Consider the following 17,175-nt stretch of genomic DNA (forward strand, 5'->3'; position numbering starts at 1 on the left):
TGCATTTTCCCAAATAACAGGATTTTCCCATAAGCTTTTTCCCCCTTTCCTCACATTACAACTACTTCATACCATGCCAAAGTATCCAGTGTTTTTGTAATTTTATTAGAGAAAGCTCCTAAAGACAGTGAAATGCCACATAACCAAAGATGCAAGTAAGATATGTTGGAGCTTTTATTGGAGCTGAAGAAAATTAGGTTTTCAATTTTCATGTCAACTGTAAGATATTTTATTAATCTTGCCTTTAATACGCTTTCAATTTCTCAGATATGCATGAAATACTGGAATTTTATGTGTATGCTCCTTCTGGCACACTCTCTTCAATTTTATTCCAGCGTAGAACTGGAAATTCTATGAATTTCTTTAACATATTGTAGCTTTTGTACTCTTCTCTTTTGTACTCCTCTGCACAGCATTGATCTTAAGAGGAATGAAGAACTGTTCTTGAAACTGCAGGACAGACTGATGATCCAGTTACAGCTAACAGCCCAACGTAGAAGAAAAAATATGAGAATTTCATATGAGCTGTGATGGTGTCTGTGGAGATTTGTTCTTTGGTGCTTAGATTTCCAGTACCTGAATCAAGTTAATGACCAGTTTTGGGAGGGAGGTGGTGTTTGGGAGTTGGGCTTTGCTGATCACACATCCACGAGTTTTAGTTTTGGCAGTGGGAGACTGACAGCCAGTCGAGCATTATCTTGGTGCTTAAGTTAGTTTTGGGATGCTGTGCTGCCTGAGCCCAGAGCCATCTGGTCTATTGGGTTTAACAGTACACATTCACAATCTTGACTTCAGGATCATTTCAGCATACTCTTGTTCTGTCTCCATTCATTTTGTTTCAAGCCAGCTTGTGTTCATGACATGGAATTTGAAGAGCAAAGGATCTTGATTGTCCAGGCACCTCAGAATGGACTCACAGAGGACACTGTTTTATTTGGATTAAGTTCTTCAAGTTGTTCATATTTTTAGTGGATTGGTGATTAGAGAAAACTGACGATTAAAGCAACCTGTCATTTCATTTCATTCCAGCATCTCTCTAGTTTTCAAAATGATGAAAAACATTGCACATTTGAATATAACCACTGATATCATCATGTAATAAACTGATGTATATTAAACACTGATCAGAAATTTAGTTGAAGAACAAATAAGTCCTTCCAAGTATTCGTATTCCAGCAGCACCGACAATTTAAAGAGAGATGGGAAAACAGACAGGAGAGATGTCTTACTTCTGTCTTACCTAAAAATATTTGTGGAACACCAGTGGCTGAGATTTTCTGGGCTATACTGCTTACTGTTGTTGTATTTCTTCATTTTCAGTTTTCCTGAAATGCAGTATTTCCAGCAAGAGAATGTGAGGAAAATTCTTACAGATGTTCTGTTCTGCTATGCCAGAGAAAATGAGCAGTTGCTCTATAAACAGGTAATGAAAATATAGTACAGGTGGCATTCATTTACTCAACATTTTCTGTATGGTTTGACAATAATGTAGTTCTGTTGTATCTGAAGTTGTATCCTAATGCTATAGTAATCAAAGAGCTGCTTGTCAGCTGTACAGTAAGAAAAGTAACATTGAATAACATATGCTTTCTCCTCACAAGGCAGTCCCTCAAATTGTTTTCTTTCAGGTTTCTTAGTCATCTAACTTCAAAACCCTTTATAAACAACATCCTCTACTTCAATGCTGGTAAAATAAAAAGAATAAAAAGAAGCTTTCTTGGTATGCAGCGGCATTAAAAATGGCACTGAATAAACAAACAAAACTAAACAAAACTTCTGAAAATTTACTACTTTTTTATATAGTGTTTTATATACTTTTTTATATAGTATTTTAAGTTCTTCCTCAAAGTGATAGTGCTATGCTACATAAAAGATAGCCATGCAGCAACCAAATGCAGTGCAGCTGATAAATATCTATTGACTGAAGAAGGGTGCTGACACATACCACTTTTATGGCACTGCCACAAGATACTGCTCGCACCATTTTTGTCAAAATGGCAAAGGTAGCCTTTAAAACCACTGAATATACATCCAGATGGGATGAGAAGAAATTTAATGTTTCTTCTGAATGTTTGGAAGTGAATATGAGCTTGATACTGAGTTAATGTAGCAAGACCAATATGCAAAATTATAGATGTAAGTATATTTGTATTTGTTTCCTCAGGCTATTAACTGTGGGGAGAGTATGGACTGTCAAACTGAGGGATACTGTATGCATGGACAAAGGCTAAACTGTAGAGCAGCAAGCTTTAGGTAGGACAAAATCTTAAGTAAATGTGAAGACTTTTATAACACACTATGTGCTCTCTGGCATGGTCTGCAACCATCCTGTCCCTAGCCAGGAAATTTGTTGTGGTTCATGACATGACCTACGCATACAAATTCAAGGACCAGATACTTATATCAAAAATCAAATATATAGTGATCAAACATGTAAAATCTCCATGAACCAGTTACTTTTTATGTTTGACAGACTCTGAGCAAGGAAAAGTCATGCATAATAGTAAGAAAAATAAGATTAGTGAACTGTGTTTTAAAGGGCACTGCTACAGGAAATATTTCAGCAGTATTCAGCCTCCTCTTTCTAGTGAATATAGGCCAGAGTACTGATGATGGGAAAATGGAAGAACGCATTCTTTCTAATGTAGTCTATCATTTATTGAACAAGAAGTATTATTTTACTCTTTGATATGACTTAAAAGGACTTAATTACCCTCTGTTCATATTTAAAATCCTCTTGATTCCTCACCAAGAAATAATACCTTTCTACATAAGGATGGAATATTTAGCCAGATCAAATTTTAAAAAAAGAAAGCCCTGAGTTTCATCACAAGCTGTTAAAGCTATTATTTTCTACTAGGTGACACCCCGTTTAACATAGACCATATTGTTAATAGTTATGGGATTTTATTGAATTAATGAGACTGTTATCATGTAGTAGAATGTCTTGCTGAGTTAATTGAAACTGCAGAGATTATATAAATGGTATTAATGAACTTTGACTGCCTGATGCCTCAGCTTTAATAAAGACTGCTTGGTGGGCTAAATGAACATAGGCAGATAAAAGAACAGGTTCAATTTTGTGAGCCTACAGGCTGTTGACAAAGAAAACTTCTTTACCTCTGTTTTCAACTGGTGTTCATTGCATCAGTAATGCAGTAATTTCAGGATGGTGTTGCTACAGGACAACTACACTTTACCATCTTTAAATTGCATAAACTGAAATAAATTTGAATTATGAAAAATGATGTATTTATTATCTTCGAAGTGATTCATTGTATCATCCAAGTCTTATGGTGCTGTGCCACGTTCACAAAATAGCAGATGATTGTGGTTTTCCTCTTTTTATGAAGACGTTACTTTTGTCACATGCTATCTCTTTTTCTTTCTTCATTCTAAAAGACCCTTTCTTTTACAGTTGCTGAGCTTGTATTGGTAACAATCCTGCTTTTTTCTCCACAAGTTCTTCTCTTTTAGATATCATTTATTTTACAATCATCAGTTCTCTTCTAAGAATTAGCTAGTAGTAAACAGAATTTGTGGTGGTAACAGGACATATCTTTTTCTCTTTTATCAAATATCTATGCAGTAGTCAGCCTTCCTGTCCTACAAGTTTGCTTGGTTGTTTTTACCATTTACTCACCATGATGAGGTTAATTAAATCAAAGCATAGTGTATTTTCTTGAAGATAACAAAAGTTCATCAGTAAATAATCTCTTTCAAGATGCTTTCTCTGCAGTAGCCAGAATGCAAAGCCCAAATTCTGAATTTTGGCTTTGTATTCAGTACCCATCACAGGACTGGTCCTGTTGTTCTCTTGCACTTGTATGACCACATGCAAGAGCTATATTTGCTATCATCATTATGATAGTTGACAATAAATGACAAGTTATTTCTGTTAACAACTGTTTCTCTTCCAAATATTTGGAAAAAGTTCTTATTCCTAGAGAATTTGCATTCCTACAAAGAGAACTAAAATATTTACAATATTTTATAGAAATAAATACATAGCACCAGTATATATTCTAAGAAGAATCAGTGTTTGCTTAATTTGCATATATGCATGAAAGTTGTCTTTGTAGTAGGCTTTGTTGTTTTTTGACAATCATGGAGGAGAATTTTATTTGGTGGAGAAAGAAGCATTTCTGTCCCTACTCAAATAGAACATAATGTTGGGAAACTGTATTAGAGATTTTTAAAGACAGAATTGTCACTGGGATCATTGAATTTTTAAATAGCAGCTGTAAATGCAACATTTAAAGAGAATAGTATATTGTACTTGAAAATGAGTAAAACTTACTATTAACACTCTTCTGTAAGACTGATGCCAAAATTCTGGTCATAGGTACTCTGAAAAGAAATAGGGACAATTAAGCTAAATCACTAGGCTGACCATTATTCACTCATGATTTGATTAACCTTAGAGAAGCCAATATAATTTTGAAATGCATCGATTCACTTTTCATAGAAGTGCTGTATTTCTGGTTTTCATTCTAAACCACAGACTGCACTATGAAATCAATACTTTGTTGCAGCTGGGAAGTGTCATAAAATTATCGGAGCTCTGTCAACTTATTAACACTAAAGAGTTTTAGTAAAATGCAGCATTGAAAAAAGTATGTATATGCATATTACATTGGTGGCTTTTCTTGCCAAGTTAAAAATCTCTAAACATTTGAAGTATTCTTGTAACTGAAAGATCAGAGGTATCTTTTTGAAATCCTGATATTTCATCATCTGTTTGTTTTGTTTTTGTTGTATGTGGGCAGCCACATTAGGATTCTGCTTTATTATATAGTTGATACATTATTATGTTGGAAGAATGTATGATGTGCTTTTATCTTTTATAACTAATTCTTATTTTATGTCCTCTTTCTTTTTCTTCTACTTCTGTGTTTACAGCTTAGGTGATAGTTTTATTAGATAGTCAAGTTTTTGGCATTTCCATTTCTCTTATTTCATGTTAGTACGTGAAGGTGAATAAAAGAGTAGACGTGGAGCTGTTAATTATCTGAGGTCTGTGAATATGTGTGGAAGTACATCTCATGTTATCAACAGTTTATTTAAGTATTTTGCCATTTCTATTTATCTTTTAATTGTGGGCCTATCTCCCTGTCTCTCCTATTTCTTTCTTGGTACTACCATAAGACTTTCAGAAATATGAAACTCTCAGTTTGTTATTTTAACTATATTGTTGTGTTTGGGAATTTTTTATATTCTCTCCTGAAATCAAGTGGCTACATGAGAATCTTGGGTTTCACCCTTTTTTGGTTGTTTGTTTGTTTTGTTTCAATTGAATTTCTGTTTAGCCTTCATCTTTTGAAGATTCTGAAATCAGAAAGAAAAACTTCAGTCATCAGTAGACTTGCTGATTTTAGCTTTGCCTAGTGGCTATTGTGGCAGCCCTACAGCCACTTGGCTGTGGCCATTTGAGCAGTGTCAGTCCTAAGAAATGGAAATTTTCCCAGGATTTCAGCTGACAGCACACAAAGACATTTACATCACCACCACCACCTGTTTTTTTCCTCATTACTGCCAAATATTGGAATTTCCTCCTACGAATAAATGAGATTCATTAGCATGTAGTAGAGATAGATGGATTGATAGGATAGACAATTGTCTTCCACATCTGTCTGAGTCATCTTCTCTCAGCTCGGTTTGAACTGCTTAAGGAAAATCTCCAATATTTCCAATAAAAGTCAAAGGGTATTTTTCTGGTACTGGATCTGCCTAATATGTATGATGCTGGCTTTAAATGCTACATATAAAATCACAGTTCTACAGCTGAGACCTGTTGGGAGAGTATTCCTAGAATTCAAATCATAATCTCTTTGACTGAGATCTTAATAATATGCAAAGATACTGCCCAGAGAATCCCAACAAACAAAAACAGTGAGATTTGCTAAGATTCTGACTGTGGTAGAGGCACAAACCAAGACCATAGCAAGTAGAGGAAGAGCCAGTTTTGGAATCCAAAAGCTGCAGACAACGTACAAGATTTTGGAGGCTTGAATGCCTCCAGGAATGGGGCATCCACATCTTCTATGGGCAATGTGTTCCAAAGCCTCACAGCCCATTGTGTACATAAATACAGGTCTGTAATGGAACAGTTCCAGATCTCCTATACGTTCCTTTAATAACGAGCTTATTTTTAATATTAACATAATGACTTTTTAAATGCTATATTAAAAAAAAGGTAAAAAAGACTATTTTTCATGTCCATAGCAATGGAATTTTAATTTTTTAATTACCCAAATAGCTGCCCTAATCTCTTCTACTGCTGTGCTGGTTTTGGAACATTATCAAGTAAAGCACAATTATAAATTTTTGTAATTTGTCCTTATTGCAGATCTTTGTACTATACATCATTATTATAATTAACATAAATAAAATTTATATTTATGAATATAGATCTTGGAGCAAATTGCCAGGTGCAGGGTTGCCTACCACTGCCAATTTGTTGTCTGTCATGTTAGAAAAAGGGAGAATAACTTGTCTTCTCATATTTTAGCAAAATAAACACTTGTATTTAATCAGAATTTAGAATAAAAATCATTGCATATAAAACCTTTTTTTTTTTTTAAAGAAAATAAATGGTCATGTGTTCACCTGTGCCTGGTGTTACTGGCTACTTGATGCTGTGCATGAACATGAATGAAAACTCTTACTATACTTTGCATCTTTTTATGTTTAGGGTATGCATGAACTCTTAGCTCCCATTGTCTTTATCCTGCATTGTGACCACCAAGCTTTTTCACATGCCAGTGAAGCTGCACAACCAAGGCAAGCATACTGTTTTATTCTTAAAGTATTAAATATTTTTCTTCTTTTAATAAAATATATAAAGTTTGCTGGACTACAACATATGTGTTTTTTGATTATTATTTATAATTAAGAAATGGACCTAAAAAAACTGTTACATCTTTGTACTTTTATGGGAATGCTTTTATTTCATTTTCCGTACCATAGCTTCTGAAAGGGGTTTTTAAAGTGTAGACAGTGGTTGGTTCACAGCTGTCAGCCAGAGAACCCAACAAACCCAAAGGAAAACCTTAATCAAAAAAGGTTATGTACATACTGTTTTACCTCATGGTTTCTTATTGCCAGGAAAAGCTTAGTGTTGTCATTGCAGATAGAAAGTGGAGTACCAAAATGGTCTTAGAATGCACACATTAACAACTTTCTTTCCTTAAATCTTAAAAGACAAAATCAACGATGTAGATAAGTTGCTGTGATTGATATTTCTTTCAGTATCTGCAGTATTGTAGCTGCAATACCTGACTATGGTTTGTCATGGTAGTAACAGTAAGTTTAGGTATTGTTTCTCCATTTCAATCAAGCAGTGTGTGCACATATTTATTCACTTATATAGGAAGTGCTACATCACATATGCTTGTCTGCTAACCGAGTTCAGATGCTTTTTTTCTTCCTTTATATGTAAACCTTTAAAGAAAACCAACAAAGCACTGGTTTCCTGCTTGAATCATTTGTGATATTTGATCAATTTCTTTGTCTTTTTTTATCATTACCTAAGGAGTCTACTGTTGAAGAAAAAACAGTTTAATTACTTATGCCATATAATATTGTACTCCACAATATGATTGTCCAAACGTAGTATTAGTGTAAGGATGGAATTTATTTACAAGTATGTATTTTATTCAGTGTATGTCTTCAGATATCCTGAAATTCCCTAGAAAATGCTCTTCACTGCAAAGTAACTCAAAATTACCATATGTTATGCAGAGCATTCCGTTTCACTGCCACTGAAAAAGTAGACCTACACAGCAAAGTAGATGGAAAAGAGGTGCTGTCACTGATTAATTGCTGTTAAAGTACAATAAAATACAGGCTATTAAAACAAAATAAATTAATGTTTTGATACTGCATATTTGACCAGTAACCATATTTTTTTGTTGTTGTTTTGGACAAACAGTGATAGATTGTGCAGCAATCAATTATTCTAGATCAAGCATACTCAAATAATACATTGTGACATTCAGTAATTTGTTATTTGGAATAATTAGATGGTTACTTCATTGTAGTGTAGACAAGGCAGCTAATTTGTTTTTGATCTTTATAAAAAGGAAAGACTTCATTTGTTCAATGGAGTCGCTCTTTTTAATTAAAAAGGCTAGTTTTCTCATTTGCTCTTTATATGAAAGTTAGCTTATAAATACATAATATTACATACAGAACACTGACCAAAAATAAACATTCACATTTAGATTGTTCACTGTTGATTTTTGCAGTGAGGAAATGAAAGTTCTTTTGAATCCCGAATATCTGGAACATGATGCCTAGTAAGTCTAAACAACTTCCTTTACATTTAATTTACTCTTATTATTAAATAATGTAATACATTATTTAACACCACGTTTCTGGATTTTCCCCTTTCAGTGCAATGTTCACACGTCTTATGAAGACTGCAGAGCATTGGTTTTCAACTTTTGAGCATGACAGTCAGAAGGTAAATATTACCTTAAAAAGTACTGTTTTTATTCTTAAGCAAATGTGGTTTTTAATAGGATTGAAGTAATTTGAAGATGATAATATATTTTCTCTTAAAGCAACTTTTTTTCTCTTAACCATCTCTTTTTGTCAACGATTTTCTTTTCCTTCCTTTTTTTCTTCTTGGCCTGAGCATGTTCTAAGGCAATGTCTGTGCCCTTTGATCACATGTGTAGCTTTTCACTGCAGCTAGTATGCTTCTTCTTTTCATGGAAAACCTTTTTCTATGTATAGTTCTACAGAGCTTTTTGTTTTCTATTATTTTTCCTGTCCTCTTTGAACTCTTTGCAGAGCTATCTAGTCCTTGCCTGTAATAACCATTTTTCACGCACGGCAGATTTAACAATTCCTTATGTCCATTTTGCCTCAGTCAAGTGCTTGAAATTTTCTTCAATTACATTTTTTCTGTTGTCACATCACACCAGCGAGAGGAAGGAAGAGGTGACCAGATTCTCAAATATTCTCTTTCCCTTTTTATACCTCTCTTCTTTAACACTGAAAAATGTTTTTTTGCTGAAGTGTAGATAGAAGACTCTAGCAAAACATCCATGTTGCAGGTGTCCAAAAATTTCAGTGTGTTATATACTAAAAGAATTAGCCTCTAGACTCAGTTCCAGCTTGATGTACTTCATCATTTTTTCACTGAAACCATGGGGCAAGTAAAGTTAATGAAAAAAGCAGCAAGAATTTGGTCATTTTTTGATACCTATTTTTTGTGCACCTATCTGTGCACAAAAAACCATACTTGCAAACTTTAATTAGCATGTACTAGTTTTGCAGATGGTTTGGTCTGTCAGTTGAAGTAAAAGATAGTTGTCCAAGTGCTATTTAAAGGCTTCTTTTGTATTTAAATTTTTAAATGTATTTATGTATATATTTTACACAACATGGAGCGTTGGTATCTTAAGTCCCAGAAGGTATACCTGCCATAGTGAGTAATGCAGGCAGGCTTGTTGGTAACAATGGACAATGAAAAGTCTGAAATACCCAGCCTCAGTCTTCATTGGCAACTGCTTTTTACACATCTTAAGCAGATGGGTTGGAAGGTGTATGGGAACTGTTGAGTCACTGCCTGAACCACTGATTGATCACCTGAAGCAAGGACTGAGTCAGCCATGGGAGCACAGGTGAAAGCAATTCAGCTGTGTGACTGGAAAGGGTGGAGCCTGGCTGCATCTTTCCTAGACCCCATTTAAGGGTGACTGCCACTGGGAAGGATCTCTTTCTGGAGATTCCTCCTCTGTGGTGTTTTCTTTGTGAACCTAGATCTTTGGGTACAGGTGAGTATTGCTTCCCTGTTTGTTTATTTTTCTATTTTCGCCATGATAATTTTTCCAGTTGTAACATCAACTGTAACAGCAGATAAGAAAGGCTGGGGGAGCAATGTTCTTATCACTGTCAGTGAAGATCAGGTTTGCGACCACCTGAGGAAACTGAACATCTGCTAAGTCCATGGGTCCCAGAGTCCTGAGGGACCCGTATTGGCTGACATACTCACTAAATCACTCTCAATGATATTAGAAAAGTCATGGCAGCCGGTTGAAGTCCCTGGTGACAGGGAAAAGGCAATATAGCACCCACTTTTAAGAAGGGTAGCAAGTACGATCCGGGGAACTACAGCCTGTCAGTCTCTGTGTTAGTGAAGGTCATGGAACTGATCTTCCTGGAAGCTATGCTAAGGCACATAGATTGTGAGAGACCACCACCAGAGAGTGGTGGTCAGTGACTCAGTGTCTGAATGGAGATTAGTGGTGAGTTGTGCCCTTCAGGTGTGAGTGCAGGGAGTGGTGCTCTTCAGCATCTTCATCAGTGACATCAGCAATGGAATTGAGTGTGCTCTCTGCAAGTTTGCAGATGACACCAAGCTGTGAAGTGCAGTTGGCACATCTGAGAGATAAGATGCCATTTAGAGAGATCTAGATAGGCTCAAGAACTGGACCCATGTGAGTCTCATGAATGTCAATAAATCCAAATGCAAAAATTTGCATCTGGATCAAGGCAAGTCCTTCTGTCTTACAAGCTAGGACATGTAAGGATAGATCATAGTCCAGCCAAAAGGGACCTGGGGATACTAGTGGATGGCAGCTGGACATGAACCAGCAGTGTGCCTTCAGAGCCCAGAAAGCCAACCATATCCTGAGCTGCATCAAAAGAAGTGTGGCCAGTATGTCAGGGGAGGTGACCCCCCCCCACCTCTCCACTGCCCTGACATCCCTGTTCGTTGCCGAGGAGTTGGACCAGATGACCTTTAAAGCTCCCTTCCAGCTCAAACAATTCTGATTTCATTATTCTCTATCTACAGTTATAAATTACCATTTGGATTTAGGTTTTACATAATTTTCAGTAACTGCAGATAAAGCATATGAGATACAAATTTTATGAACTTATTACATAGTCACTTTTATTCTAACAATAAAGCTGTGAGGCACTTCTCTGTGCATAGCTTTTCAGAATTCAGTGTATTCAAACATATTTGTTCCAATTTCTGTCACAAATGTGGTGAAGTTTGAGGTTGAATTTTCTTCCAGGAAATAACTAGGTCAGCTTACAGATTTACAGTGCCTGGGTAGAAGGTGAAAGTTTACATTGCCCTTTCTAGCTCTTTCATGGCATAAAAAATTAATAATGCAAAGCACATGGATTAATATCTAGTTGTTTGTTCTTGTTCTTTGCAAACATGTATAATCTTTAATAATCCTTTCTTGTACGTATTCTTTTTACAATCATGACTGTGGATTGGCTACATAATGAAGTCTGGATCTTCACAAATGAAGCAATGAAAGCATGTGCTCTGAGATACGTGTTACATTTTATAGCTTCTAACAGTTGGTTCCATTACTCCCAATTGCCATTAGAGGAGCTTCTCCAGCTATGGCATTCCCTAGTGGTTAATGAGAGAAATCTGTCCGTGTTTTATACTTGCGCTATGTCTTAGCCTCTCTTTACAACTGTAGCATTTGTTTCCTAAATGCATGAATATATAAGTTGTATTAATATCAGATACCAGCCATTCCAATACGTGTTCTGTTAGGTAATGTTCTGTGGCAGGATTTGGTGATTCTGTTCCTAATACTTAAAGTTTTCAGTTACATTTCACAGATATCCATATTTAAACTATCAGAAGTGAATCCAATGCTGTCTTGTTAATAGCATAGCAAATCTCTGAGCTGTCCTTTTTGTCTTTTTATTGTGAACTGCATTCCTTTGGGTTTGATAATTTCTATTTCAAGGTAGCAGTAGATGGCTAACCCTGTGTAAGGTTTGCCAAGACTTAGGAGCTCGTAAAAAGAGGAGAGCTTTGTCCCTTGTGGCATGGTAATAAGTAGTGAGTATGAGTGTGGGCACACAGATTCTGAATTTTAGGCAGAGGCACTGCAAGTCATTTCTACTTAAGCATTTTGATGGATTAGTTGTCTTAGTTCATTTGAGCATCTTTCTGTTTGTCTGTTTGGGCGATGTCTTTCATGTTTGATGTGATTTTTTTTTTTTTTTTTTTTTTTTAGGAATTTCAATTGACTGAATTTACTTTTTTTTTTTTTTTCAAACAAACTGCATGAAAGGAGGTAACAAACTTCTCTTACAGACTCTAGTCATTCACCAGATATCTTCGTGCCCCAAATCATGAGGCACAGACAGTCTGTACATTGATTATTATTATCTTCCTGCCCACAGAGGTTGTCATGCTTTGAAGATTTCTGTTAATGGAGTTAATTTCTGTGGTTCCGATGAACTGCATTTTGATGGACACCATTTACTTACCCTGTGATTTTAAAAATGGCAAGGCAGCATATATTATTTGATGCTCTTAACCGTGCTGATTTTCACAGTCAGCAGTGTGTCCGTGCTGAATTATGCACAAATGTTGTGAGATACAAGTAACTTCTTTTTGGTACTCATCCTGAGGAGGAAGTTTGCGTTAGTTTTGGTAATCTGAATCTTCTGGCACTTGAGTTTGTCTGGTAGTTTTGTAAAGATGGCTATAAACCCACAGACAACTAATGGTGTAAAGGCTGATTTAGGCAACTACCTACTCTTGCTTTAAAACATCTGATAGTTTGAAAGAGTCTAATGTTGAGATTTCTAGATAAGAATTTGTCTATAAAAATTTTTTTGCTTCTGTCTGTGTTCAGAGGAGAGTATTGCTGGCCTCTTCTCCTTAGTGGCTATTACCATTAGTTTCTGATTATCTTTCATGAGTCAACACTCTTCTTACTTTTTTTACTTCTTAGGAAAGGAAATAAGAATCTTTCCAAGTCACAGATTTATTTAATTATCATCACAGGCTTGTTGCTTCGTCTGCATGTTTTTTTGACTTATGTGCAAAATTTGGTGAATGTCTTCTTTTAATATGAGATTGTTCTTTTGTGAAGGTCATTCTTTCAGTATTTCTTGAAGCATTTATTCAAATATGGTTACTTCATGATTCACATGTTCTACATAGCTGTTATGCTTTCCATGATATAACTGTTCAGCTTGAATATTCTTCTCTTCTTATAATTAACAAATATTAAAAAAAAAAAAGTTTACTCATTAAGGAAGTTAGTAATAAACAATAGGTAGGAGAAATGCCCTTTCACAAAATACATTTGTCTATAAAGAACATTAGTATTTAAATAATAAACAGCATTTCCAATTGACCCTTAAGATGCTAGAAGTTTTATTTTAAATTTCTCTTTGGCAGAACACAAAAGTTTTTTGAATGAAACAATCCCATTTCAGTGAACCTTGTTTGACAGACTGTGAGGGAGCTTTGGTCAAGTGATTTGCTAGGACACCTGAGTTGAATGTCTCTTGCTACTACAATAGCATTGCAAAACCACTGCATTATAGTAGACAGATCATTCCCTTTGCTGAAATTGTCATAGCAAAGCAATAATGATGCAGATTTTAAGATGCAATTTATAATTTATCAGATCCTTAAATAAAAGCATTTTACCTGAAATCAGCATTCAGCATCACATTCTATTTTCTGCAGTACAGAAATGGAATAATTAAGAGCAAAAATTTCAAGCAAAGGAGATCAACAAAAGCCTGTTTTTGTAAGCTATTTGATAGAGATTATTAGATATTAAGTGTCCACTTGAATATTAAACCATGTTATAAGTAATTGTGAAATATGCATACTGCTCTTTTTCCTCTTAAATTGCTGATGGAGAGAGAAGAGGATTGAAAAGGGGACAATACCATAGGAAACAACCTTGGAGATAGTTTATACAACAGAAAAAAAAAAAAAAAAAAACACCTTTCTTTGTTATCAAGTGTTAGAAATAATGTACTCTTCACTGAACTGAACCAAGTGAAGCTGTCTTTCAACAGTTATAGCAGTAATTAAGTTGTCTTAAAATATTAACCCTTTGACCTTGATAATGCTTCTCTGTCAATACAATGAATAAAAGTACGTAAAAATAAGAACCATTTTTTAAATGAAGCTTTCAGTTCTGAGAGCCATGATTACAAATTGAAACAAAATCTTCATGGAATCTTCTTACTATTCCAATCTTCTTTCTAATTTTCTAGTATTTTCTAATAACTTTAGCATTGCTTCTAACAGGTTAATTCTTCGTTTCCCTTTCCCCTGTCTTTCTCTTGAAATGTCTGATTTATTCTTTTTTGTTTCTTATCCTCCTTTCCATGAGTTTCTGATTTAGGATGCCTATGCTCCAGTAGTTTTCTTCTGTTTTCACCTGCATGTGTCATCTTACAGATTGTGACATAATTAACACAACCTTTGAGTCCAGCCAGCTGCATTTTTATCTTTAAGTTCATCTTACTGCTCTATTTTGTTGTGGCTTTAAAGATTTTCTAATCTTTTATTAAAGACTTTTATATATTGAGGTACAACCACATGATTTTCTGAGTAAGGAAAACCTGTTTAGAAAGGTTATTTAAAAATAAGTTATTTGCTGTTTGGAATGCAGCTTACTGTCCTGTAAGGGCATATATTCTCTACAAAGTTACTATTCATCTGTATTTTTTTGGTCTGACAAGTACTGTTTATATTAAAGCTGATTATTCTACCTGTCAACACTTTATCCTCATGTGGAAAGTAAAGCACTTACATAGATTTGACTTGGAGAACAAGGGAATGAAATGCCTGGGGAAGGGAAACCCACAATAGGTGCCACAGAAGTGGTTACTTGAAATTGCTCTTTTTCTGGAAAAGGAAAAGACTATTGATATTTTTAAGTTTATTTTGACACCAGTGATTTTAAGTAAAAAAAAAATTTCTGTAGCATAGGTAAACAGCAAGGGGTGTTCAATTTTTTTTTTTTTTCCTGTTTTCTGTGCTTGCAGGAGAAAGATGTGATGATTACACCTATGCCATTTGCAAGGCCACAGGACTTAGGCCCGTCTATTGCTATTGTAACTAAAGTAAACCAAATTCAGGATCAGCTGCTGAAGAAACATGATATTGAGCTGTACATGCATCTGAACCGACTGGAAATTGCTCCACAGATCTATGGACTGTAAGTGTTTGTATCACTTTACTTAATTCCTTCTAGTTTTATTTCATTGTAGAAGATGATTTTGTCCTGAAGTTTATAATTAGAGGAATGAGGGTAAGAAGTACTTAACTCTTAGACCTTATTTAATTGGCAGCATTACAGTGAATAAACCACACAGATGTATTTGTGACAATGATGTTCCCTCTGCAGATCAAGTCCCTGCAGTTCTATATTGCGGGACTTGTAAAAGATTCTCGTTGCAGTTATGAAGTATATATTCAGTTGTGAATATTGTCACATATTCTACCTGTGATTTTCCTGTAAGAAGTAATAGAGCAACAGGAGACAAGGGATGGAGGAGGACCAAAATTACCAGCATTGAGTAGTTTGCTTAATTTTTTTTTTTTTACCAATTCACTCACTGTCAGTGAACTTTCCCCTGTTGCAGTAATGGAGGTTTGGATACTGGTATTGCAGGTTTTGTGGGGGATGTTAAAAGTTGTGACATAATGATGATATACTGTACACAGAGTTAGCTCAGGTAGTCCTTGTTCTATTAAAGTGGCTCAGGTCTGTTCAGCTAGCTTTGTCCTGTGTGACCCCATTCTTGGGGGGGGGGGGGGGGGGGGGGGGGAGTTAAGGTCAGCTGTGACTTTAGAGGTTTAGAGGCTTTGTCAATGTATGTTTTCAGTGTGGCGTACAAACCACACATGGCTCCTATTTAGGTGAATCTAAAGCATACAACTTGCATGAACTATGAGGTATTGTGAGTTGACTGTGATTATGAAGGCAAAATTCGTTCTCAAAATCTGGAATTATAGACAGATTATTCATTTTGATCATTCCTTAAGGGGCAAGTTGTATTTATAGTTGCAGTGACAGAAAAGTAAACTTTTTCCAACTTTTTGCAATGACTTAAAATTAACATGAAGTTTGCCTTGAATCACAAAACAAAAACTTTCATACGTAGGACAGAATTGCCAAAAGTAATTGTGAATTACATTTAACAACTTGATAGAAAATGTGAAAAGGAAGAGAAAAGGAGTCTTATTGCAGAACATAACTGCAATACTTACAAATAAAGTCTAATTTGATGTTATCATAAACTGAAATACTGCTGAGACATAATATGCCTTCAAGATAAGAGTTGAACTGCAGATTAGTCACAGACTTGCAAAGAGCATAGGAAGGCAAATTTAATTCTACAAAACTTGCCTCAGTGGTTTTGATATCACTGGGCTACAGGGAGAGGAAGAATAAACTAAAGAAACTCAAGGTATTAAGAGCACAAAGAGGACAGTTTGTCTTATTAAAGCATTTTTTTTGCATAATGTGGAATTTTGTGGTTTTTTAGTATGCTTACTAGTCTGGAAGAGAAAGCAGGCATTGCTGATAAACTTCAGGGATAGCAATGAGTAGGTGGGTGGTGTAAATAACGAGGAAAACAAAAAAGCCAGGGTGACTCTGTTTTCTGAAGTCTTATGAAAACACACAAAATAAGATAAACCTCAGAAATTTGCAAACATATTTTGGGGCAAAAGTAATTTGTACTGTGGATGTTCAGTTTAATATTTTGCCTTTCAGTGAGAAATAATTGAAAGAAAAAATTAGGCTTAGCTCAAAAACGTGACATTACAATTGCAGAAGAACGGTGCAGTCTGGTGTGGCATAAATAGAACTGAATCTGAATAAAGAAAATTACAGTTAAGGGAAGGAATTATGAGAGAGAGCTTCAGGCTGACTATCAGGAAAACCTTACTAACGGGGAACTGTTAGATTGTAAAATAATATTTCAAAATTAACAATGGAAAAAACCATCAGAATATTTTAAACACAGGCTTTTGAAATGCTCTCAGAAGTTGATAGTATTGTAAAGAACAAATCTGTGTTGGCAAAAAAGGAAAGTAGGTTGCAAGTGAGGTCACATCCTTCTCTGATTTCTGATTTAATATAGAGGACAAGATATTAATATGCTGCTGGAGGAAAGTATCATCACAAAAGGCTTTCATTTAGTGGCAGTCTGCCCTAGCCTGAGCAAGTTATACAGTCTACTTATTTAAAAATGCAGTCATTTCTACTTTGGATCTTCTTGTAAACTTTTGTGGTAAGATAGAAATTCTTGCTTACTCTTTCTACTTTCATGAAGTTGGTTTTTAACCTTTAATTTTCCCAAGTAGTCATTTCTTTATCAAACAACATGGCCAGGACATCAGGTACCCCA

The 17,175-nt window shown here is 35.2% G+C and overlaps 1 protein-coding gene across 6 annotated transcripts in view; it reads left to right on the top strand.

The window, feature by feature from the left end:
• Positions 1-17,175, top strand: part of TBC1D5 (TBC1 domain family member 5) — a 294,295-nt gene that overhangs the window by 167,808 nt on the left and 109,312 nt on the right. For all 6 annotated transcript variants that reach the window (XM_042888801.1, XM_042888804.1, XM_042888805.1 and 3 more), the window contains 5 exons: positions 1,321-1,423; positions 6,695-6,783; positions 8,250-8,300; positions 8,398-8,467; positions 14,803-14,975. In XM_042888801.1, the coding sequence (XP_042744735.1) occupies positions 1,321-1,423; positions 6,695-6,783; positions 8,250-8,300; positions 8,398-8,467; positions 14,803-14,975 (486 nt within the window). The remainder of the gene's footprint in view (positions 1-1,320; positions 1,424-6,694; positions 6,784-8,249; positions 8,301-8,397; positions 8,468-14,802; positions 14,976-17,175) is intronic.

Source organism: Lagopus leucura, unplaced genomic scaffold (assembly GCF_019238085.1).
Source record: "Lagopus leucura isolate 7727_CA_CO unplaced genomic scaffold, USGS_WTPT01 Super-Scaffold_100157, whole genome shotgun sequence".
Lineage (NCBI taxonomy): Eukaryota > Metazoa > Chordata > Aves > Galliformes > Phasianidae > Lagopus > Lagopus leucura.